The sequence below is a fragment of the Schistocerca piceifrons genome, chromosome 1 (genome assembly GCF_021461385.2).
Source record: "Schistocerca piceifrons isolate TAMUIC-IGC-003096 chromosome 1, iqSchPice1.1, whole genome shotgun sequence".
NCBI classification, from domain to species: domain Eukaryota; kingdom Metazoa; phylum Arthropoda; class Insecta; order Orthoptera; family Acrididae; genus Schistocerca; species Schistocerca piceifrons.
In genome coordinates this window covers 61,834,530-61,860,955 of record NC_060138.1, presented here as the reverse complement: position 1 = coordinate 61,860,955, position 26,426 = coordinate 61,834,530, and the positions used below count along the sequence as shown (strand labels likewise).

Genomic DNA, 26,426 nt, shown 5'->3' with positions numbered 1-26,426 from the left:
TAGAAATATTTATTCTCGCAGCAGGTCAGGCCAACGCATATTGGCCTCTGGGGTGGTTAATGGCCCAGTTTACGGATGTGCCGGTAGCAGGACTGACCCGCGTTCTTGTAGAAGGACCTTGCGGTGATCCAGAATCTGGGCTGCAGGAGCGGTGTGTTGGTGTCCTCGTGCAGCAGAAGATTGTAAATTGACGCGAGAGGGTTGGTCGCCGCTCTTACGTAATAGTTGTCGTGGGGAAGATAGGATGGTGGTAACTCCACGCCACACAGACAACAAAATGTGTGGTCATTAAGTGGTATTGCAGAGTCAGTTTCATGGTAGAAAATTAATAAGACCTTTGGATTTAAAGGTCTTGCACGAAAGTAACTGCAACTGATCATTTCCAGCATAATTTAGCAGTGGATACCTATTGTCTCAAAAATATAAAATTACACGTTGAATTCAGTTTTCCATAATGTACCCGAATAACGTCGTCCTGAGGTGGTCACACTCCTCTCTTTTCACCTTCTGCTCGTTCAGTTTAAATGCTCATTTAAATGCTTTCTTCTCATTGCCATATTACTGTGGCAATTGACTGCCGCGACCTACCTTAGTGTCATTAACATTCTCAAATTCCAAAGAGTGAACTCATTTGACATACAAACGAAATCTTGTGCTTTCCCACTAGCGTTTGCTGGAGCTGGGAAACAGTTGCACACAGTGTGGACATTTTAATAACAGTTCTTCGTAACTAGCAGCTACGCAGTAAGAAATGCACTCACATGGCGTGTACAATGAAAGTACATTTGCAGACATGCAAGATAGGGAGCTAACAAACGATAAGGGGAAATATTAGTTCTTTGAAATTAAAACCTTGGTGCAATCTTATTTATTCCTAACACGTTTCGTCTTGACTTAATCCGGAACAATAGGCTACGGTTTCTACATGCTATTCTCAGAATAGAAACCAGTCTGCACCATGATCTTTAGATAAGTAAATCATTACTTATTCGCATTTACGGTCAAAATTTACGGTTTCTTCTTGTCATAGGCTGGATTTCATGATTTGTTAACTTACAAAACATGGATACATTTTCACTATACGATCTTTATTTTCTTAATAGTTAAATTTGGGAAGGTGTGATAGTAGCTAGGCAGGGACCGCATGGTAGAAAAATTGTGGACCAAATAGCTGCCAGAGAGTGAGAAAGAAGTTTGAGGTATTTGTATGAATGGAATTTTAGTTCAAAGGTTATCCGTAGGGGATCATGGAAGATGTCGTGAAAGGGGTGAGTGATATTCTAATGATGATCTCCTGGGTGTCATACTACTATTTTGTCTATTAATGTAAGTAAATTATTTTACATGCGCATTTGGCTATTCAAAAGTGTGTGTGTGGGGAGGGGGGGGGGAGGAGGAGGCTTCCTCATTCCTGCTTTGGATTTTTTATATAATAATTCTCTTGCGATTGTAGGTAACTTACTGTTTATGGTCATTCCTATGTCTTACTGTCTAAAAGTTGGCGTGTTAGTATGTTCTCTGAGCTACTCTGAAAATGTGAAGTGATTTGCTTCATATTTCCAGGCACAAATTTCTCCTTCGTATCTGATCTTTGGCGTTAAACCTTTTTGACCAGCATACCTACAATCACATGTTACATTTTAGTTGCTATCGATGTATTTTCTGAAGTGTCTGTCTGTTCAGTTACGTATAAATTTGCTTATATATATAAAGCTGATGTGTTATTTGTAGTAAACTGATCCTTATATGTTGACGAGACCAGTTGTCTAGCCATACTGAATGGCTAATAACAAACATTCTAAGCTTTCTAAGAAGAGACCAAATGAACATAAAGTAGCGACAGACATCACTCACAGCTCTTGTAAGAAAAACCTGCAGTTGGTGAGAGACTCCTCACGGCCTCCCCCTCCCCAGGGGGCTCTCCACTCTTCGGCGGGTTCTTGCTTGGCTACCATGGGGCCCCAGCCTTAGCAGCATTTTTTCCCTTGTGTGCTGTATGTCTATCCTCTTGCTATTCTTTTTCCTCTCTCTTGGGAAACATGTCTGGGATGTTATTGGGAATGCTCTGCAGTGTATGTCGCTGACGTAAGAACAGTCTCACCGCTCCCTTTTCCTTTCTTCGTTCCCCTTCTCCCCTAGTTCCTCCGTTTGAGGTTTCTCCTTTTCTTCTTCCTCCCTGTGCGCTCCTGAAGGCCGGCCCACGCGTCTTACGTGTAACAGTTGACTGGGTAACGCGTAACTCCTAGCCCTGGGTCGATAGGTAGGGTTTGCGCGTTCCCCTAGTACAGGAACAGGCCCAGGGAGTGCTGATCGCCTGAGCTACACCCTCCCAAATTGCCGATTGGTCTCTCCGTCAGGTGTTTGTTTGGGAGGTGTGACTTCAGGTGTGAAAGATCACCTAAGCCGGGTGCGCCCCTTTGTGAAAGGAGCCCCCAGTTGGAAGGAGCGCGCCATACGAGACGCTGGCAATCGTGGGGGATTTTGTCGCAATGTGTCAATCATCTTCCCAGTCAGCGTCTACGAAACGCAAACGTAACGAGACTAATGATTGAAAGACCCTTCACGCTGCACCACAGTCCCTTGTTATTTCACGCACTGAAGACGGTCAGTCCTCCTGAACGGTAAATCCGTGTGTTATTCAAAAAGATGTTGACGCAGTTGCTGGCCCTGTGAAATCCTGCTCTCGTTTCAGGAATGGCACTTTGCTTTTGGAGACTACTTCTGATTCTCAAGCACAACTACAGCTTGCTGCCTCGCTTCTCCACAGCTACCTTATTCGTGTTGAGGGCCATAGATCTTTGAATTCTTCCCGTGGGGTAATTTACACCACGCTGCTCGACGGTTTAACCGAGGCCAAAATCCAATCTTACCTCTCATCAGTTAACTACTGTCTTGTTACGGAAGCTTCTTTCTTCATGTTTACTCGCAATGGTTTAAGAAGAATGGCAATACAACCTCCATAGAGAAATAGCATTGAACACCCTTTCAATGATGAAAATGCTAGAAAAATGTAGGTAGTTCTTTAACAACGCGAAGCCAGAATGTCAGAAATAAATCCTACAGGAATATCCTATAGCAATTCTCTTCGGTTCAGCAACGAAAACACACAAATTGTATTACTTTCTGGAAGTGGTTATACTGTACCTGTATTGCATCTAGTCTCTGATTTAGTACCTTCTTCTAATTTTGTTTAGTGCTGTTTTGATTATTTGTATTTCGGATCCGATTTTGGCAGCTATCTTTGGTACCGGCTAAGTGTAAAATTTTTAAGAATGCTTTTCAAAATAACGTTCGGTTCATTTCCTATTACTAAAATGTTAATAGTGCATAACATTGTAAAGTAAATACTACATGCTTTTAAAACACAAATTTTTGTTATATTGTATTTGTTAAATAAAATCAAAATGGAAATTCACTTTTGGGCACTTAACTCTCTAAATATCATTGTTGCTCACTCGCTCACAGCAATTTCAGCTGTGGTCTTATGTTCCTGCCTCGCCATAACCATAGAAATAGCAACATAGTCGAAGTAGGCTGTAAAATATTTGTGACAAGTGAGAATACAAATATCGTTGCTGGTATCAGAATACGTTCCAAACGCGAAGTAAAGAAAATGGCAAACAATCGGCGAACGTGTGACTTTAGAGACGATAATACGGTGCCTCTAACCACACGGCCAGACTAAACATTGATCAGAAGTATCAGAGCAAGTGTTTATCTCCTAATGACATTTTCCGTCGATCCATCGTTAACTGATATTTAATTATAAGAAATGCTGCAAGAATCATAGGTTTGTGATAAATCTTTAATGCATCGAAAAAACTTTGGTAAGGTAAGGAATGTAATCCTATACGCGAGTGAAACAGCGCTTTCTCATTGGCCGTCCAGTTCTGACTTTTAATTGGTCTCTTGGTTAGAGCTCACACGACGTGGCGGGGATAGCTCAGAACCCTGTCTCATTCAGTTCTCGCACTTCAGAGCGCACCACACGCTTGTTGGCGGCAGTTAACCGCAATGCAAGTGTAAGCCGGTGTGTGTCTCCTCGGGTACACGCTGTGACGTAGTGTGTCGTCAGCTAGTCTGTTACCAGGACGTCTAGAAAGGCGATCACTCCAGACACCGGGACTCCAATGGTAATTTCCAGAATTCCACAAAAATGGATCACTGTCACACTGGTAGTACAGTTCTCATAGAAACGTCTAACTTCTGAGACTGTGTCGGTAAGCCTTTGCCACACAACTACGTGTACCAAAATAATCCGTGCCCAAGCATACATATAAAAGGAAAAATGTAATACGTGCACAGAAGCACTGTCACATGCAACTAACATGCAGCCACACAAAATCTATCCGCATGTAGCCTTGTAGTGCAGTGCATTGCATCACACCGGCGCCTTTCGCACGCGTCGTCAGTCGCTTGAAAACGCGCACACGCACCCGCACCCGCACCCGCACACGCACGCCCCTAAAAATAGACAATACTTCAACAGAAATTTTAATCTCTGTGGGCGTCTTCAGGTGTGACTTCTTCATCTGGAATCTAATAACGCAAAGCCCAAACGTAGATACTGTTGATAAAATGTGATTCCAAGAATAAACCCTCCCATGGAACGAATTCGTAATAGGAAAATGCCTACAACTCGATAAATTAGTAGTAGCTGCATGGCTAGTTTCGAAAGCATTGTGGTACATGTAACGTCACTTCACACTCGATGTAATCCCGCGTGGTTTCGCTCATGCTTGTTATTGTTTGTTTCGGGAAATGGGCCAGATACTATGCTTAGAGTCGAAGATGAGTTTTAGGATAATGTGCCTATCGAATAGACCTACGTCTGCCACGTGTGTTGGCCTGACTTTCATTCGCGTCAGTGAGACTCCAAATGCTTACGTATGGTCCGCATTTGTTTCCATTACCCGTCGGAGTATGGCAAGGCGCTAGGTGGTCCGTCGATATCCAACCAAGGGACAGAGGGTACAGTGGGTACATTCTTGGTGGGCCCTGGGATCCCGCACTTAGTCTAACAAGGGAATGGTCAGACTTGTCATGCCGAAACAGGTATTGCTTTTTTAGCACTGTTATTTAACTGTGCAAAAGGTCCGTATGCAAAATTGCAGCTGCTGACATGAACCGGAAGTCACCTAAAAAAAAATCACGAACGTGGCTGTGTTTCCTGCTAGGTGCTTGCAGTGACGGCTGGCCACCCCTGGAAATGGCGAGTCGCGAGCGTTGCGCGCATGGTTGGCAAGTGCGGCCGTCTTATCGCGGCGTTCACTGAAGAGGAATACCGCTGCACGGTTTTGGTGGAAAGGGGAAACAAATATTCGTTTCTGTGGCATGCACGTCCTTTTAATTTCTGGTACGTATTTCGAAACATACCGTCCTGAAACTGGTTAGAGATGTGAAAGATGTTCTGTACATGTTCATCTATACTCCGCAAGCCACTTTACGGTGAACATTCGATCTCCCCTCACAGGTGATGGCGAACCCTGTAAATGTTTTGCTGCTTGCCATGGAGATATACCACAGACGCCGAATGAAGCAATCAAAAGAAAACACGCGTGAAGACTATGTGTTGTGCGACATGGTTGTTAAACTTCCAGACGAGCATGCAAATGGCGCTGACATGTGGCTACAAACAACTGAAACAATCGATATTGCAGACTGTGAATCTGCAGACGGCGAACACACCGACGCAAGTTGCACTCAAGCAGACTCTTCGAGTGATAGTGCCACGTACCATCATCAATTATCTCCGAAAGTAACACCAGCAAATACAATTACCTTATCAGACAAAGAAAAAGCGGTGACGTGTTGGTTGAACGAAAGTGGTAAGAAACGCCTACGTGTCAGTACTGTTCAAAATAAGCATCGCTTTGTCCGTTCTGAACGTGAATTGTATAGATGGGAAAAGGAAGTCGCTGGACGACGTGAGAGTCGACTGGAAATTGGGACGGAGATAAATGCGCGACTTTTTGAGCTATTTACCGATGCCAGACAAGTCATTTAGTGTCAGCGATACAACTTTGCGTGGTTGGGCGTTAGAGATTGCCAAAGCGATAGGTGCTAAAGAATTTACAGCTTCTCAAAGTTGGATTAGTCGCTTCAAAAGATCACATAAAATGGTGGCAAGAAAAATAACAATTTGTATCGAGAAACCGGTCGGAAAATGAAGTGACACAAATCGAAATGATAGCTTTTCTTACGAATGCAAAAAATAAGATCGCTAGTTTTGGTGAATCGTACGTGTACAATGCAGATCAGTCAGGTTTTCAAAAAGAAATGCGTGCTAAAAGAACACTGTCATTGAAAGGGGAAAAACATATTGAGGCGATTGCGCAGTCCAAAACTGCTCTCACCCATTCATACACTATAATGCCCATAATTAGTCTGGATGGTTCATTGCTGCCGAAACTGTGTCTTCAAGAACCAACTGGACGTTTTGGACCACGTGTCAAAAGAACAATGTTCTACGCAAACAATCTTGTGGTAGACGCATCGAAGTCTGGAAAAATGGGAAATGAAAACTTTTCATGCGTCATGCTTTTCTTCCGTTCTGCGGGAACAAATCTCTTCTCCTTCTAGATTCGTGGTCAGGTCATAAAACGTCTGATTCAATAAAAGCTGTATTTCGAGCCCACCCTGACAAAGAAGTAGAGATACTCCAGATTCCACCCGGCACGACGAACGTAATTCAACCTTTAGACAGAGAATTTTTCCGCCAGTGGAAGGCATTTTGCAGAAAATTAACAGAGAAAATTATTGTGTGCAGATCACTGCAATTTCCTGTCTATCACCGTGACAATATTCTCAAGCTGCAATCAGTAGTACATTATCAATTTTCCTCCGCGCGGTTTCAGAGTTTGATTAAATATGCGTGGCACTCCTCGAAATACACTGATACTAGGCCTGATTCATTCCTAACACCAGCCCAATTTTGTCTACGGACATCTAACAACGTCTGTGATTCGCAGGGCTGTCATATGTCGTCTTTGCTTGTATGTTCTTGGTGCACAGAAAACCTATGTTTTGAACATTGTATCAATATGTCGCATTTTTGCGGTAATTACAAGAAATAAAACTTGGACGTGTTCTAAACCGTATATTTATTTGTCTATTTCATAGCTATTTGGAAAGAATGTTGTAGATAACATAACAGCCGTATTTGTCAACGAATGTTTATCATACGATCGCTTTCACTGGGGGAATCAGCTTTCTCATTGCTGTGGCAAGAGCGCGGCAAGCAGCTAACGCCACCTCGTCCCAAGATGGCGTTGGTATAACGTAGCGAGAGAGGTCAGGGTTGTACAAGAGGCAATTATAAGCGCGGAAACCATGCGACAATAATGTCTTACTTCATAAAATTATTTACAGACATCCAGGTCATGTCAGCAGCTAAAATTCTGCATACAGGTTTCTTGCAGTGTTAACTCACAGTGGTAAAAAAAAGCAACGCAGGTTTCGATATGACAAGTCTGACCATTCCCTTGTAAGAAAGGGAAGACGAAGTCCTACAACTGACGAACTTCGTGGACAGGCAGAGTAACAGCACATACGCCATCACCACGCGTCCCAGGGTGCGAGAAGAGGGTGGAGCAAAGTGTTGGCGAGAGGGTGGAGGATGAGAGACTGGGCGCCGAGCGAGGGTACATTGGCGGCTGGCCGGGTTGGCACTAGAGATGGGTGGTCCTCGAACGAACGGGTGCAAAGGAACGGTTCACCAAGATGAACGAAAGGACCGAGAAACGATCGGTTCATAGTTCACTTCGGTCGCGGCGGTCACTTCGGCAGTTCTCGTTCTAACCTCGGTCGCGTGCTCGTCTCAGTCTCGGTCTCCCCTGGCCGCACCCGTCGTTCTTCGTATGACCACCTGTCTCAGTTCCACTGCCGGCTGCTCCTAGTTAGTTCACTGTCCAGTTGTTCGTTTCGTTCACTGCGCTCGCCTATTTTACATGTGTTCCAAACTGTTCTTGCACTTGAGTTTGGCTATTCAGCGACCACGACTGGTAATCAAAAAGTATTTTATAGTTACGTAAATTACATAAAAATTACGTTGTATGTAACAGGTACGTCTTTTCAGGGAACAAAAGGGCATATCAGCTCACTTCATTATATCGATGAACAGCAGAAGACATATTTATAACAAGGGAAGTTTTTTGATGTTCATATATTTTTTGGTTTCATCGACTTGATTTAGCAGCTAACTTTAAACAATTTGCTTAATTTTTAGTGTAAGAAAATTCATATAAAACGATTTTCGTGTATCTTTCATACACAAAACATTACATCTAGGAAGGCTCTAATTATTTTTAAGTTCGATGGTTTCCAATTTGCATTATCTGCTAGTTCGGATTCTTTGAAAAAAAAATGAAAAAGTGGGTTGTGGGTCATTTTGGCTCAGTAGGAAAAGCGGTGCCTCTCCATTTGAAAACACATACATTGCCATAAAATCGTATTTACTTATTACCTGAAACATTTGTTGAGAAGGAGCTTTCAAACCAAAAACTTTATTGCTGCGAACTTAATTATTGTTGCTGCATTAACTTTAATAATGCAACATAAAAACCTAATTTTTACTAAGCGTGTGACGCAAGTATGAGAAAACAACATTTTATTTTACGCTTCCATAAACGAACTCAGAGACAACGTGAAGTGTATATAGGGTTTAAACGATTATTGTTTACAACGTGGCATAGCTATATAGTGGAAGTCGAAACGAAGAGTTTTATACAAGACACTTGTGGTCTATTAAGTTGGGAAACCACCACCAATAGGTTTACAAGACTACGTGAGCTATAGTCTATGCACGTCGCGTGACATTTTCGTGTTCTCTCCTCGAGCTATCTACACATCGTCATCGATTGTTACGCAGTTGTTGCTCGCGTTAGCTTATCATTTCGTCACTGCCTAATTATTAGGTGTTTGTCTGTTTGTTGTATTTGCTCGTAACGGACAACACATCGTCCGTAATTGGCGAGCAGTCTGTACTCGGGACCGGTTTCCCGTGCGCCACCCTATATTATTTCCCTGAGATCAGCCACACAAGGCCACAGTTGGCTAAACGAGAGGTTCTGCAGAATCACATAAATTACTTCTAAAAGTGTGTAAGAATTCTGTAATGACTAAAAACTCTATACTGCAGGGGCGAGGCAAGTGCCCTCTCTTGGTGCCCTCAGCCCTTCAGTCACCTACACTACGAGTTTTCAGTTTCTCATAACCATAGACCAAGCACAAATGAATGGTGAACGAGTAAAAATGAACGGTTCCCAAAAAAGAACGATCGGCATTGAACTAGTTCTGAGGGATGAACGAGTTTGCCCATCTCTAGTCTCCACAGTTGCGCGCATTCCGGGCTCAGGATCCACCGCGCAAGGACGTGAGTGCTTTACTCCATGCTCTCCTCCGCCCAGCCTTTGCCCAGCTTCCACAGACGCGCAGTCCGCTGATTGGCCGGTACTCCTTCCACCAATCAGTGCGCCGTCCGCCAATGGTCAGCGCCCAGGGCGCCGGCCGCGCTTTAAGTAGCGCACCGCCAGCCGCGACGCGTGCTGGCAGCCATCACCGAGAACAATCCACTGCCCGTCAGTGGCTACTGGCTCGCCAACGCCACGCCGAACGCGTCAATCGCATGCGATTGAGGATAAGGGCAGCAGCCGAAGAACATACGAACAGAATGGGCAGAATTGGTGCTCAACCCCGACGGCGCGCCTGGAAAATCGTGAAGAACCACCTGTGGTGCCGAGAGGGCGCACCGCCGCTACAAGTCGGCAACGAGTACTTGAGTGAGCGAGATGCAAAATGCAGCATGTTGGCCGCCGCATTCACCGCGAACTTCACGCCAGTGGCCGACGTCCTGGACGGAGCACACAGCAGTCGGGTCGACGAGCAACTCCCAATCTTCGTAGCAGCTAGGGATCAAGGAGACGCAATAGAGCCGATTACAAAGAAGGAAGCTGCTGTGCAATTCGTTCCCTGAACACCAGGACAGCATTTAGCTGATGTGTTCAACGATATGCAGGCAATTACGCGACAACGTGGAAAGATGCTGAAGTTGTAGCCATCCCGGAGACCGGCAAAGCTCCACGCCAGATCACCAGCTACTGATCCATCAGCCTCCTCCTGTGCGTCTCGAAGGTTTCAGAGAGGCTGTACGCGAGAAGGCTGATGGAACACGTCATCAGGAGGGGGTTATTTCAGACAGGTAATTTCGTTTTCGTAGCAGTCATTCTACCTCTCACCAGCTTCTGAGACGGTAGAGCCGACGATGAGAGCACTGGAAAGAAGAGAATATCTTGGAACAGTGTTCCTTGATACGTCCAGAGTGTTAGATTGCGTCTGGCACGATGGTCGTGTGTAAAAACTCATTGTACCCCGGACACAGACATCGCGCACGGTTCTCCTCAGATTATACTCAGCGGATAAAACGTTCCGCGTCAAGGTAGAGGATGGTGCGTCCACAGACCGAGACACACGTGCTGGGGTGTCGCAGGGAACGGCGTTCGACCCCTTGCTATAATACGAAGTGCATTCAAGTTCTAAGGCCTCCGATTTTTTTTCTAATTAACTACACACCTGAAATCGATGAAACGGGTTACTTCTTGACGTAATCGCCCTGCAGACGTACACATTTTTCACAACGCTGACGCCATGATTCCATGGCAGCGGCGAAGGCTTCTTTAGGGGTCTGTTTGGACCGCTGGAAAATCGCTGAGGCAATAGCAGCCCGGCTGGTGAATATGCGGCCACGGAGAGTGTCTTTCATTGTTGGAAAAAGCCAAAAAGTCACTAGGAGCCAGGTCAGGTGAGGAGGGAGCATGAGGAATCACTTCAAAGTTATCACGAAGAAACTGTTGCGTAATGTTAGCTCAATGTGCGGGTGCGTTGCCTTGGTGAAACAGCACACGCGCAGCCCTTCCCGGACGTTTTTGTTGCAGTGCTGGAAGGAATTTGTTCTTCAAAACATTTTCGTAGGATGCACCTGTTGCCGTAGTGCCCTTTGGAACGCAACGGGTAAGGATTACGCCCTCGCTGTCCTAGAACATGGACACCATCATTTTTTCAGCACTGGCGGTTACCCGAAATTTTTTTGGTGGCAGTGAATCTTTGTGCTTCCATTCAGCTGATTGGCGCTTTGTTTCTGGATTGAAAAATGGCATCCACGTCTCATCCATTGTCACAACCGACGAAAAGAAAGTCCCATTCGTGCTGTCGTTGCGGGTCAACATTGCTTGGCAACATGCCACACGGGCAGCCATGTGATCGTCCGTTAGCATTCGTGGCACCCACCTGGATGACACTTTTCGCATTTTCAGGTCGTCATGCAGGATTGTCTGCACAGAACCCACAGAAATGCCAACTCTGGAGGCGATCTGTTCAACAGTCATTCGGCGATCCCCCAAAACAATTCTCTCCACTTTCTGGATCATGTCGTCAGACCGGCTTGTGCGAGCCCGAGGTTGTTCTGGTTTGTTGTCACACGATGTTCTGCCTTCATTAAACTGTCGCACCCACGAACTTACTTTCAACACATCCATAACTCCATCATCACATGTCTCCTTAAACTGTCGATGAATTTGAATTGGTTTCACACCACGGAAATTCAGAAAACGAATGATTGCATGCTGTTCAAGTAAGGAAAACGTCGCCATTTTAAGTATTTAAAACAGTTCTCATTTTCGCCGCTGGCGGTAAAATTCCATCTGCCGTACGGTGCTGCCATCTCTGGGACGTATTGACAATGAACGCGGCCTCATTTTAAAACAATGCGCATGTTTCTATCTCTTTCCAGTCTGGAGAAAAAAAATCGGAGGCCTTAGAACTTGAATGCACCTCGTATATACAGTGGGTCGCGCCCGTCGAATTGGCACTCAGCGCTGATGACACAGTGCTGTACACTCACAGCATGAACGTTCACACATTGCAGCTTCGTCTGCAATACGGGTGCGGAGCTCTGGGTTCGTGGTCAACGAAACGGCGGCTGAAATTCAGTGACGCAAAGAGCCGGACAGTGATCTTCACCCTGCCGCCAAGCCTCCCGCCCATCGAAATCGTGTGAGTGCCTGTCCTATGGAGCTAGACAGTTAAGTACCTAGGTGCCACCCTGCATTAAAGACTCTCCTGTCCGCCTCATATCCGAGACGTCAGAAGCAGAGCCTTAGGGCGCCTTCACTCTCTTTACTCGCTGCTGTACCCACAGCCGAAACTGCCGCCGCAACACGGCATCATGCTATGCCTAACACTGGTCCGACCAGTGTCAGAATACGCAGCTGTGTTGTGGGGAAATGCCTGTAGATTCACTCATCGCAACACTGCAAAAGGGTCGACACTCAAGCTCTGAAGAGCTCTCCACATCTTACGAGGTAATATTTCACTCGTCTGCGGCACGAGGATACAGGCGTGTCGCTCCTAAAGGACAGATTCAGGATCATCTCGAGACCCTTCTCTGAGAAGGTCAGGCTATCCCGTAACTGGCTCGTTCATGGCCTGGGCCACCAACCACGCCACAGGCCAACAGAACAGAATATCACCACCACATCGATTCCTAAGGATAAGGTTATTCATTTTTTACCCCCACAAGAACAGCAATTTCATGCTAACACTGCTCAACACGCTGAGCAAGGAAAGCAAGAAGAAGAAGAAGAAGAGCAAGAAGAAGAAGAAGAAGAAGAAGAAGGTGGCTGCAAATTGTCAGTATGATCTGCAGTTCACTTAGCGCGGTTGCCCTGGGAATTGTTCAGGAACAGTTGGCAGGACTCCTAGGGAGTGTTGGGATCGCTGTCATCCAGGGCCCCTCACATGCGGGACCTGCGCGCGGTCACTAGGCCAGATTCCCCCTGCGGGTCTGGGGGTTAGAATAGGTCCGAGGTATTCCTGCCTGTCGTAAGAGGTGACTAAAAGGAGTCCATCCCCCTCATTGGGGTAGTTAGCGCCTGCGTCCGGAGATGGATGGTCCACAACCTATATTTGTGGTCTTCTTGGTTTTTCACTTCTCGTTTCTTCCTTCCTTTGGTTCCTTCCTTTGTTCTTCTCCATCTCACTGTCTTCCTTGCCCCCTTCTCCTTGCCCCCTTCTCCTTGCCCCCTTCTCCTTGCCCCCTTCTCCTTGCCCCCTTCTCCTTGCCCCCTTCTCCTTGCCCCCTTCTCCTTGCCCCCTTCTCCTTGCCCCCTTCTCCTTGCCCCCTTCTCCTTGCCCCCTTCTCCTTGCCCCCTTCTCCTTGCCCCCTTCTCCTTGCCCCCTTCTCCTTGCCCCCTTCTCCTTGCCACCCCTGGTCTCTGCCTCGGCGTTTGAGACAGTCTGTCCTCTCTTCTTCCTTTTCCTCTTCTTCCTTTTCCTCTTCTTCCTTTTCCTCTTCTTCCTTTTCCTCTTCTTCCTTTTCCTCTTCTTCCTTTTCCTCTTCTTCCTTTTCCTCTTCTTCCTTTTCCTCTTCTTCCTTTTCCTCTTCTTCCTTTTCCTCTTCTTCCTTTTCCTCTTCTTCCTTTTCCTCTTCTTCCTTTTCCTCTTCTTCCTTTTCCTCTTCTTCCTTTTCCTCTTCTTCCTTTTCCTCTTTCCTTTTCCTCTCCTTCCTTTTCCTCTCCTTCCTTTTCCTCTCCTTCCTTTTCCTCTCCTTCCTTTTCCTCTCCTTCCTTTTCCTCTCCTTCCTTTTCCTCTCCTTCCTTTTCCTCTCCTTCCTTTTCCTCTCCTTCCTTTTCCTCTCCTTCCTTTTCCTCTCCTTCCTTTTCCTCTCCTTCCTTTTCCTCTCCTTCCTTTTCCTCTCCTTCCTTTTCCTCTCCTTCCTTTTCCTCTCCTTCCTTTTCCTCTCCTTCCTTTTCCTCTCCTTCCTTTTCCTCTCCTTCCTTTTCCTCTCCTTCCTTTTCCTCTCCTTCCTTTTCCTCTCCTTCCTTTTCCTCTCCTTCCTTTTCCTCTCCTTCCTTTTCCTCTCCTTCCTTTTCCTCTCCTTCCTTTTCCTCTCCTTCCTTTTCCTCTCCTTCCTTTTCCTCTCCTTCCTTTTCCTCTCCTTCCTTTTCCTCTCCTTCCTTTTCCTCTCCTTCCTTTTCCTCTCCTTCCTTTTCCTCTCCTTCCTTTTCCTCTCCTTCCTTTTCCTCTCCTTCCTTTTCCTCTCCTTCCTTTTCCTCTCCTTCCTTTTCCTCTCCTTCCTTTTCCTCTCCTTCCTTTTCCTCTTCTTCCTTTTCCTCTTCTTTCTTCCTGTGTGTACCTGAAGGGCGACCCACACATTCGCACGCGTAGCCAGTGACGGGGTGACGCGTAATTCCCCGCCGTGGGTGGAGAAGTAAGGCACACATGTACCCCCTGGTAAAGGCCAGGCCCAGGGAGAGTTGACTGCCTGAGCTGATACCTTCTGACCATGCCGATTGGTCCCTCTGTCTGTTTCTTGGGAGGTGTGACCTGAGGTGTAAACATTCACCTAAGGCGGGAGTGCCCTCTGAGAGGGTCCCTGTGAGGAAGGAGCGCGCCATCGGAGATGCTGACAATCATGGGGGATTCCTCCGCAATGGATTCTAATCCATCTCTTTCGACTTCGACCCAAAAACGGAAACGTGACCAGCCAACAGTGACAAAAGTACTACCGCCTGCCCCACAGTACCTCGTCGTTCTCGATCTGAGGACGGAAAGGATGTTTCCTCTGTCAGCCCTTTTGTTATCCAGAAGGGCGTAGATGCCATAGCCGGTACTGTTAAGTCTTGTACAAGGTTGCGTAATGGTACCTTGTTACTAGAAACTGAGAGCGCCTTTCAGGCACAGAAAGTGCTTAGAGCCACACTCCTGTACACGTTCCCTGTCTAGGTGGAGGCTCACCAAACTTGGAATTCATCTCGTGGTGTGGTCTATACTAGATCTCTCGACGGATTGACTGGCGAGGAGATTCAGTCTTTCCTCGCGGAGCAGGGCGTGACGGCTGTCCATAGGGTCATGAAAAAGGTCAACAATGACCTTGTACTGAGCCGGACACTTTTCTTGACCTTTGATAGTGTTCAGCTGCCATCGCGCATGAAAGCGGGCTACGAGGTTATTTCTGTTCGCCCCTATGTCCCGACACCTATGCGCTGCTACCAGTGTCAGCGTTTTAATCACACTCGCCAGTCTTGTTCCAATGCGGCTAAATGTGTCACTTGTGGCAGGGATGCCCATGAGGGTGACTGTCCACCTCCGTCTCCTCGTAGTGTGAACTGTCAGGGTGCCCATCCAGCATCCTCCCGTGACTGTCCCATCTATAAGGAAGAACGCTGTATCCAAGAAATTCGGGTCAAAGTGAAAGTGTCCACCTCGGCTGCTCGCAAGCTATTTGCTAGTAGGAAGCCCACGCTGCTCCCAGCGGGGAAATACAGTACTGTCCTCGCCTCTTCTCGGACTACCAGGGAGGTTACAACCCAGACATGCGATCTGACCTTCAGCACCATGGTCGTCCATTCGGCCAGTGCTAAGATCGCGCAGTCGACGTCCCCTCTTCCTCCCATCACCCCACAGAAACAAGCCCCTTCATCAGGTTCTGCTAAGACGAAGACCCAGAAGTCAGATGCACAGGCCTTCAAGAAGGAACCGTCCCGTGCAGACTTCCTACGTACCTCGACCTCCCAGCCATCCACCAGTACTTCCACCAAACGACCTTCCAAGAAGGCTCATAGGAAGCACAGTTCTCCTTCTCCGCCACAGCGCATTTCTTCTCCTGCACCACCAAGCGGTTGCCGCCCCAGGCCGTTATCCGTTTCGCCTGGCCGCACCGCTAGTAGCCGAACATCTGGCCGTTTACCAGCGGAGGTAGCTCCCCCTCCCAGCCATCTTTCCAAGATGGCTGATGAACATATTGAACCAATGGACGATGATTGTCTGCCTACTGATAGCTGCGGCAGTGCTCGCTCGAAGCCAGGCCCTCAGCGGCCTTCGAGGTGACCCCTTCTTTCATCTTCCTTTTCTTCTTACGATGGCACTTATTCACTGGAATATTTGCAGCATTCGCTCCAACCGAGAGGACTTGAAGTTGCTGCTCCGCTTGCACCGTCGGCTCGTCATAGCCCTCCAGGAAACGAAGCTACGCCCATGCGATCAAATTGCCTTGGCACACTACACCTCTGTGCATTTTGACCTACCCTCTGTGGTAGGTATTGCGGCTCATGGAGGGGTTATGTTGCTGGTCCGGGATGAAATTTAATACGATCCCATCACATTGCACACCAGCCTGCGGCAGTTGCCATACGAATTACTCTCCCCACTTTTACATTTTCCATTTGTACCGTTTACACTCCATCGTCGTCTGCCGTTACCAGGACAGACGTGATGCAAATTATTGCTCAGCTACCTGCACCATTTTTGTTAACTGGAGACTTCAATGCCCACCATCCCCTTTGGGGCTCTCCAGCATCCTGCCCGAGGGGCTCCCTGTTAGCAGACCTTTTCAACCAGCTCAATCATGTCTGCCTCAATACTGGCGCCCCTACTTTTCTTTCGGACACATCTAACACCTATTCCCATTTAGACCCCTCTATATGTACTACCCAACTTGCACGCCAGTTTGAGTGGTATGCACTTCTGATACATATTCGAGCGACCACTTCCTGTGTGTTATCCATCTCCTGCAGCATACCCCCTCTCTGTGCTCATCTAGTTGGAACATCTCCAAAGCAGACTGGGGGCTCTTCTCTTCCAAGGCAACTTTTCAGGATCAAACCTTCACAAGCTGCAATCGTCAGGTCGCACACCTCATGGAAGTCATTCTCGCTGCTGCTGAATATTCCATCCCTCACCCTACTTCTTCTCCACATCGCGTACCAGTCCCCTGGTGGACCGCAGCATGTAGAGACACTTTACGCGCTCGTCGACGTGCTTTACGCACCTTTAAACGCCACCCTACAGTGGCGAATTGTATGAATTATAAACGATTACGTGCACAGTGTCGTCGTATTATTAAAGAAAGCAAGAAAGCCAGCTGGGCTGCTTTCACAAGCACCTTCAACAGTTTTACTCCTTCTGTTTTCTGGGGTAGCCTGCGCCAGCTATCTGGCACTAAGATCCACTCACCAGTTTCTGGCTTGACGGTCGCGAATGACGTCCTTGTGGCCCCTGTGGATGTCTCCAATGCCTTCGGCCGCTTTTTCGCAGAGGTTTCGAGTTCCACTCATTACCACCCTGCCTTCCTCCCCCGAAAACGGGCAGAGGAGGCTAGGCCACCTAACTTCCGCTCCTCGAATCGTGAAAGTTATAATGCCCCATTCACCATGCGGGAACTCGAAAATGCACTTGCCCAGTTACGGTCCTTCGCTCCAGGGCCTGATTCTATTCATATTCAGATGCTGAAGAACCTTTCTCCTGCGGGTAAAGGTTTTCTTCTTCGTACATACAATCGCATCTGGATTGAGGGACATGTTCCCGCATGCTGGCGCGAGTCTATTGTTGTACCGATTCCTAAGCCAGGGAAGGACAAGCACTTGCCTTCCAGTTATCGACCCATCTAGCTTACCAGCTGTGTCTGAAAAGTGATGGAGTGAATGGTTAACTCTCGTTTGGTTTGGCTGCTCGAATCTCGACGCCTACTTACAATGTACAATGTGGATTTCGTAGGCGCCACTCTGCTGTTGACCATCTGGTTCCCTTGTCGACCTTCATTATGAATAACTTCTTGCGGAAGCGCCCGACCGCAGCTGTGTTCTTTGATTTGGAGAAGGTTTCTGACACCTGTTGGAGGGCGGGCATTCTCCGCACCATGCATACATGGGGCCTTCGCGGTCGCCTCCCTCTTTTTATTCGTTCCTTTTTAATGGATCGACAGTTCAGGGTACGTGTGGGTTCTGTCCTGTCAGACACCTTTCGCCAGGAGAATGGGGTGCCACAGGGCTCAGTTTTGAGCGTCGCTCTCTTCGCCATAGCGATCAATCCCATAATGGATTGCCTCCCAGCTGATGTATCAGGCTCCCTTTTTGTGGACGATTTTACCATCTATTGCAGCGTGCAGCGTACATGTTTCCTGGAGCGCTGTCTTCAGCATTCTCTTGACCGTCTTTACTCCTGGAGTGTCGCTAATGGCTTCCGTTTTTCTGCCGAGAAGACGGTCTGTATTAACTTCTGGCGCTACAAAGTGTTTCTCCCACCGTCCTTACGACTCGGTCCCATTGCTTTCCCTTGCATTTGACAGGAAACTTGGCTGGTGTCCACATGTCATATTTGGCTGCCTGTTGTACCCCTTCTTTAAATGTCCTCAGTGTTCTCAGTGGTATGTCGTGGGGAGCGGATCGAACCGTCCTACTTCGTCTATATCGGTCGATCGTCCGCTCCAAGCTGGATTATGGGAGCTTCATATACTCCTCTGCACAGCCATCAATCTTACGCCGCCTCAACTCCACACAACATCGGGGTTTACGTCTTGCGATTGGAGCGTTTTATACTAGTCCCGTCGAGAGTGTTCATGCTGACGCTTATGAATTGCCACTCACCTACTGGCGCGATATACTGCTTTGTCGGTATGCCTGTCGGCTACTGTCAATGCCCGACCACCCATCTTATTGTTCCTTTTTCGACGACTCTCTCGACCGTCAATACGGGTTGTATCTCTCTGCCCTGCTACCCCCTGGAGTTCGCTTTCGTTGTCTCCGTCAACACCTTAATTTTTCACTCCCTGCAACCTTTCGAGTGGGCGAGAGCCATACGCCACCTTGGCTCCAGGCTCAGGTTCCCGTTCATCTTGACCTCAGCTCGCTCCCAAAGGAGGTTACCCCCGGTTCGGTCTACCACTCCCGTTTTGTCGAACTTCGTTCGAAGTTTATTAATATGACCTTCATTTATACAGATGGCTCTAAGACCAATGACGGGGTCGGGTGTTCTTTTATTGTCGGGGCAAAAAGTTTCAAATACCGGCTCCATGGCCATTGTTCGGTCTTCACAGCTGAGCTCTTTGTCCTCTACCAGGCTATTCTTTACTTCCTCCGCCACCGACATTCTGCTTATGTCATCTGCTCCGATTCCCTGAGCGCCATCCAGAGCCTCAGTGATCCATATCCGGTTCACCCTTTCGTGCACCAGATCCAACGCTCTCTTCAGCAGCTGGTGGACGTCAGTTCTCCGGTTAGCTTTATGTGGGTTCCTGGCCATGACGGTATCCCTGGGAACGAAGCTGCAGATGCCACGGCCAAGGCTGCGGTCCTCCAGCCTCGGACAGCTTCTTGTTGTGTCCCTTCATCAGATTGTAGCAGGGTCATTTGTCGGCGCATTTTATCGCTGTGGCATGCCGATTGGGCTGCACTTACGGACAACAAGCTTCGGGCCTTGAAACCTCTTCCCGCGGCTTGGACGTCGTCCTCACGCCCTTCTCGGCGGGAGGAGGTCGTTTTGGCCCGGTTACGAATTGGACACTGCCAGTTCAGCCATCGCCATCTGCTGACGGCTGCGCCGGCGCCGTTCTGCCCATGTGGGCAATTCCTGACGGTCCGCCACATTTTAACGTCCTGTCCGGATTTTAACACACTGCGTCTTGATCTTGGCCTGCCATGTACTCTAGATGCCATTTTAGCGGATGACCCACGAGCAACTGCTCGCGTTCTTCGTTTTATCAACTTGACAAACCTCTCTAAGGGCATTTGATTATGCTGTTTTTTTAATCCTATGCCTGTCAGTCTGTCTTTTATCTTGTTTTCCCTTTTAGTTGCTGTTTTAAACTTGTGCATCGCGGTGCATTCATAACGTAGTCTGGGCGCTAATGACAATTGAAGCTGTCCGCCCTAAAACCACAAAAAAAAACTAGGCCAGATAGCTCGGCCTTCTTTCGTGCCAACTTCCACACGCCACAACGTACACTCCTGGAAATTGAAATAAGAACACCGTGAATTCATTGTCCCAGGAAGGGGAAACTTTATTGACACATTCCTGGGGTCAGATACATCACATGATCACACTGACAGAACCACAGGCACATAGACACAGGCAACAGAACATGCACAATGTCGGCACTAGTACAGTGTATATCCACCTTTCGCAGCAATGCAGGCTGCTATTCTCCCATGGAGACGATCGTAGAGATGCTGGATGTAGTCCTGTGGAACGGCTTGCCATGCCATTTCCACCTGGCGCCTCAGTTGGACCAGCGTTCGTGCTGGACGTGCAGACCGCGTGAGACGACGCTTCATCCAGTCCCAAACATGCTCAATGGGGGACAGATCCGGAGATCTTGCTGGCCAGGGTAGTTGACTTACACCTTCTAGAGCACGTTGGGTGGCACGGGATACATGCGGACGTGCATTGTCCTGTTGGAACAGCAAGTTCCCTTGCCGGTCTAGGAATGGTAGAACGATGGGTTCGATGAAGGTTTGGATGTACCGTGCACTATTCAGTGTCCCCTCGACGATCACCAGTGGTGTACGGCCAGTGTAGGAGATCGCTCCCCACACCATGATGCCGGGTGTTGGCCCTGTGTGCCTCGGTCGTATGCAGTCCTGATTGTGGCGCTCACCTGCACGGCGCCAAACACGCATACGACCATCATTGGCACCAAGGCAGAAGCGACTCTCATCGCTGAAGACGACACGTCTCCATTCGTCCCTCCATTCACGCCTGTCGCGACACCACTGGAGGCGGGCTGCACGATGTTGGGGCGTGAGCGGAAGACGGCCTAACGGTGTGCGGGACTGTAGCCCAGCTTCATGGAGACGGTTGCGAATGGTCCTCGCCGATACCCCAGGAGCAACAGTGTCCCTAATTTGCTGGGAAGTGGCGGTGCGGTCCCCTACGGCACTGCGTAGGTTCCTACGGTATTGGCGTGCATCCGTGCGTCGCTGCGGTCCGGTCCCAGGTCGACGGGCACGTGCACCTTCCGCCGACCACTGGCGACAACATCGATGTACTGTGGAGACCTCACGCCCCACGTGTTGAGCAATTCGGCGGTACGTTCATCCGGCCTCCCGCATGCCCACTATACGCCCTCGCTCAAAGTCCGTCAACTGCACATACGGTTCACATCCACGCTGTCGCGGCATGCTGCCAGTGTTAAAGACTGCGATGGAGCTCCGTATGCCACGGCAAACTGGCTGACACTGACGGCGGCGGTGCACAAATGCTGCGCAGCTAGCGCCATTCGACGGCCAACACCGCGGTTCCTGGTGTGTCCGCTGTGCCGTGCGTGTGATCATTGCTTGTACAGCCCTCTCGCAGTGTCCGGAGCAAGTATGGTGGGTCTGACACACCGGTGTCAATGTGTTCTTTTTTCCATTTCCAGGAGTGTATATGGGAACACTACCACCTCCCTTCCAGCAGCCCGACGACCGCCTAGAAGATGAGGAAGAAGTCCTGATTGCACTCAGAGACGCCGCAGAAGCAGACGCCTCATCAAACATCGTCAGGTATTCGTTTGGGTGTGTGGTACAGTGTCAAAATCCTTTTAAGAAATATAGAAATCAGGAATCAATTTGAAATCCTTTCTCAGTGGCGCTCAACACTAAGTGTGTATAAAGAGCTAGTTATGTTTCACAAGCACAATGTTTTCTAAATTTCTGTTGAGTGTATGCCAATAGACCATTCTATTCGAGGTAAATCAAAGCCTACAAGACGAGACAGAAGGAGTTGTCAAACAAGTATGATTTCGGTTTGTGCTTGAAGTTTAATTTGTTGAGTATTACATTTTTACTTGTGAGACAGTCCAAAACGCAATAAATGGCAACTATTGCAAGCAGTTTTAATGACCTTGTCGATAGACAGTTGTGATTTTGAGAAACATTGTACTTGACGTCTTCACGAAGCTGTTTAGCTGTTCTCGTCTAAAAACACCACACGGATTAAAGCTGTGCAGCAATGGGCGCAACGACATTAAGATGTGAAGTAAAATTTCTCTCAAGACGATTGATAGAAATCGGTTATAAAATCCATTATTCCCCTAACAGATTTGAATGTATAATACGATATGACGTAGGCAAGTGAACCTGGTTGTTATCCGCAGCACCACAGTTGGACAACCTGAAGTTCGTTTCCCCGCTCTGTGCTACCAGGCATGCGCAGATCTCATCCCCTCCACGCTTCCCTAGCACTCTGCTGTTAAGCACGGAAGCGCCATCCTACGTGATGCGGGCGATAGTGTACTGTCGGAGAAAAGTGCGCAACTGCTGTTTCGACAGTGTGGACCGGCCCTTCCGTCATCTACGTAACAGAGGGATTGCCCTCTTTGTGAGGCGGAGGATTTGCCACCGGTCAGTCGATATACTGCGTATAGAGTTACAACATCCTAACTACAATGACTTCATATAATTCACCACACAACACAGATAGGAGAGCTGAGCTGTTGATAGAACTTTCGTTCGATGGACCATTAGGTTTCAGATAACTGTATGAGGAGGCTCTGATATCTGGCGATAGTGTCATGACCTCCTTCAATAGTGGAGTAGCCCTGTCGATTTGGTTAGCTTTGGGGGCGTGGTAGTGAAGAGAAATGACAAGGTGTTTTTAAAATTTTCTTTTCTCTCCAATGTTTCCAACTACTCAGTAGTATATGATCGTTTTGTCATATTTTTATCTGTTCCATGTTCAAAACCTAGTGGACGTATATTACGTGTTCGCTTATGATGATGAACTGAATTTATTCCCTCCTCTGTTTCGAGAACAAGTCACATGTGTTCAAAATCATACCATTTACCATGATTGGACCACCACTGGTTACCATGAAGACACCGATCCATCCATAAAACCAATAAAATTTTCTTGTTAAACATTTATGTACGTTAAATGTTATTGTTTGTTTGATAAAACATTAACAGCAGATAACAGATGGAGATTAGTTATGTATTTACTTCCAGATAATTATTTCACATAAAAACTTATTTCATAATAGTATAATAAAATACTGACTTGTCCATAACTAGAAATTTACCTACTCTTAGTATTTATTTTCAGGAGAAACGTGAAAAATAGAGTAATTAATCTTACAACATTTATTATTTAGTCGTTATACCAAATTACACACCCTAAAATAGCCAGACATGTATAGTACTTTTATTACATTTTAATTATTAAATTTTATTAAGTTCATCTGAAGATACGTATTGCACATTTTAATGGATTTCTGAATAAAATCACTATCCCCTCCAAAAGAAAATTGTAAAGGCTTTTACATGAAATACTATGATTAGGCCCAAGTGCTTTTTATTAATCAGAAAAATTCGCTTGCATTTCTAATAATGTGAGTCTTTTCTCTCAAACCGTAATGTGTCGATAATAATGCTTTGAAAGTGGAATTTAATTTCATCAGATTAGTTTGGACAATGTGTCAATCATACTCTTGTTACAAAATGTTCTATTTTTTTTTGCTTCTTATTCCTACATTAAACATTACCCATACCGTTATGTGTTTTTTCAGAAAGACACAGAGTGCAATATTGTAAATGGAAAAAGGAGAATACGCAGCTAGCTTCACGTGCACTTCGGATAGAGAAACGAGATTTAAATGCATCTACAAGAACACACAACGTTGCCAAAGCTATGCTTTCATGTCATACCGACTGATCGAATACCTATGCTGTAGAAGGAAAGAAGATACCAGGCAGTCTCAGTAATTTGCCACCTGAAGTAGACCAGACGGAGCAACATGTACTGGAACAGGAAAGCGGTATGTTTGGAATAACGTCACTCGATTTGCGATTTGCTGCATATAAACTTGTTACTCAAAATGACATACAGACGGGACTCAAAGTGAAGAATGAGCTTTTCATGAAAAGGCGTCCTATGATCAGCCAAAGGCAACGTCAGGCGATACCTCCTAGCAGAGATAAAGGTTTCAGTAAAACAAGAGCCTTAGAGTTCCGTTGGCACCATAGAGAAATTCGCGAAAGAGAATCATCTGGATGCTTCCCTTGTCTACAGTATAAACGAAACAAGATCATAGATAGTTAGGAAGAGGCAGAGGAATAATCTAACACTGCAAGGTAAACTAGAAGTCGGCTCTGTTCCCAGCGATGGAAGGAGAACACATACAACAGCAGTTTGCTGGTGCAGAGTCTCCATGTTGGACCCGTCATAGTGTTAGAGTAATTTTTGCTAAAACTAAGAGATACCATCATAGGTTTTGCAGATAGTACTCATACGGTGATCCCGTCCTCTGACTCCGCTCTTGCTGGAGCCCTCTGAAAATTAAATTTTTTAGTATGTGTTAGTAAACAAAAATAATTCCAGCACTCAGCCAATTCGTAAGCCACTCAGCATGATATCGGCGTTGTTTTCTGCTGCTCCGTTTGTTTTTATTCATTCATGTGCATTGGTATTTTCTTTTGGAGGTTTTATTATTGGATTTTATTGTGGGATTTTACTTTCGTGATTTGCGTGTGACGATTCTTTTTCTAGTGCGTTAAACCGAATTGCAGATTGGCACTGCTCTATACTTCAGGATGCATGTGAACGTCTGTTAAACTGTATTTTGTATAAAGGATGTTTTTCGGTGTAGATCCTTTAAACATGAAACATGGATGCACGCAGAGAATATAGACCACCATCAGCTCTATAAAGGAATGTCGACAGTGAAAATTAGTGCCGGATCTGTACTCGGACTTGGATTTCCCGCTTACCGCGAGCGGTCGCCTCACCATTTGGCTATCCTAGCACCACCCAAGACCAGACCCAAACTTCGCAAGTCGTCAGACGTGAATTTACAACTTGTAATCGTAGGTCCATTATGCATATTTCCGTACAGGGCACACACTTTGCCTCACAGTCGGTTCCCCGGTGTCTGCGGATAAGTACGATATTGCGGTGCCTGTGTTATTCTGCAGTTCAATGCATGAGTGTCCGAAGACACGTTCTACCGTAATTCAGAATAACACACACTGCAATGTCGTGTGATGCATACTTGTGTAGCGGAAAAGGCGAGTTCGCTGTTTAGTTTTCACCTGGACCAGAATGAAATAAACAGGAAGCAAAGAGTCCGCGAAAACATGTAGGGGCAATAGTTGTGATCGAGGGTCAGGACAGGGAAATGGCATAGACGATTTAGAACTTAATGCCCCAAGAGATTGAATACTATAAGGGCGACCGCGCGTTAAAGGCACACAGGGTCATTACATTCTGCGGTCATGTGCCAACAACCGCTAACGCAGCACAACTGGGATCAGCGCCCGTGAATATCACAACCTGGACTCCTGAGCGAGTATAGGGAAAAAAGCGTATTGATGGGGCTTTTGTAGTAATCTAGCCAATCGTGTTCAAGTGCCGTATAGTCTATTGTCTTTAGTCATTATTTTGAAGTAGTTGTCGACAGTCTTGGGTGTTTCATGTGTTTCTCTGTAGTTTGAACTATTTTAGTTTCTCTGTTTAGTTAACATTAACAGCAAACCAATCCTATACTGTCCGGCCAAGAATATCATTGTAATAATTTATTTTTTGATCGTGAGATTTCTGATCAAGTAACTTAATAGAACCCGATCACTTTCGTGATGAGGGTTGTTTTGTACTACAATCATTCCTTTGTTAAGGAAATTGGACAAAAACAAAGTTTAGGAACTGCACTTCTTATTGTCAAGCCCAGTATCTAAAGTAACAAGAGCAAGTTTTGTCATTATTATTTACTTCCTTTCTCAGTCGTTATGTATGGTTAAAAATGGAAAGTGGCGCAGACCGTGATCAAGCGTGACTTCCTTTTAACTGTACGGTATGTGTTACATTGCATTTAGGAACTTTCGGGTAATTGAACATGTATCAATAATTACAGATTTCTGTCGTTCTATATATACGTTTGGATGTAGCTGTATTGCATTGATGTACTGGTGGATATTGTGTGGTATGACTCCTGTAGTTGATAATATAATTGGTATAATGTCAACTTTATCCTGATGCCACATGTCCTTGACTTCCTCAGCCAGTCGGATGTATTTTGCAGTTTTTTCTCCTGTTTTCTTCTGTATATTTGTTGTACTGGGTATGGAAATTTCGATTAGTTGTGTTAATTTCTTCTTTTTATTGGTGAGTATGATGTCGGGTTTTTTATGTGGTGGTGTTTTATCTGTTATAATGGTTCTGTTCCAGTATAATTTGTATTAATCATTCTCCAGTACATTTTGTGGTGCGTACTTGTATGTGGGAACGTGATGTTTTATTAGTTTATGTTGTATGGCAAGTTGCTGATGTATTATTTTTGCTACATTGTCATGTCTTCCGGGTTATTCTGTATTTGCTAGTATTGTACATCTGCTTGTGATGTGGTCTACTGTTTCTATTTGTTCGCAAAGTCTGCATTTATCTGTTGTGGTATTGGGATATTTAATAATATGCTTGCTGTAATATCTGGTGTTTGTATTGCAATCATGAATCCTTCCATCTCACTGTATATATTGCCTTTTCTTAGCCATGTGTTGGATACGACTTGATCGATGTCTGGCTGTGTTAGATGATACGGGTGCTTGCCATGTAGTGTTTTCTTTTTCCAATTTACTTCCTTCGTATCTGTTGATGTTATGTAATCTAAAGGGTTGTAGAAGTGGTTA

The 26,426-nt window shown here is 46.4% G+C and overlaps 1 protein-coding gene across 1 annotated transcript in view; it reads right to left on the bottom strand.

The window, feature by feature from the left end:
• Positions 1–23,958, bottom strand: part of LOC124776525 (vicilin-like seed storage protein At2g18540) — a 32,502-nt gene extending 8,544 nt beyond the window's left edge. The window contains exons 1-3 of the mRNA XM_047251592.1: positions 23,929–23,958; positions 13,035–13,837; positions 4,329–4,464 (exon numbers count right to left, since the gene is read on the bottom strand). Coding sequence (XP_047107548.1) covers positions 4,329–4,464; positions 13,035–13,837; positions 23,929–23,958 — 969 coding nt within the window. The remainder of the gene's footprint in view (positions 1–4,328; positions 4,465–13,034; positions 13,838–23,928) is intronic.
• Positions 23,959–26,426: the final 2,468 nt, after the last annotated feature.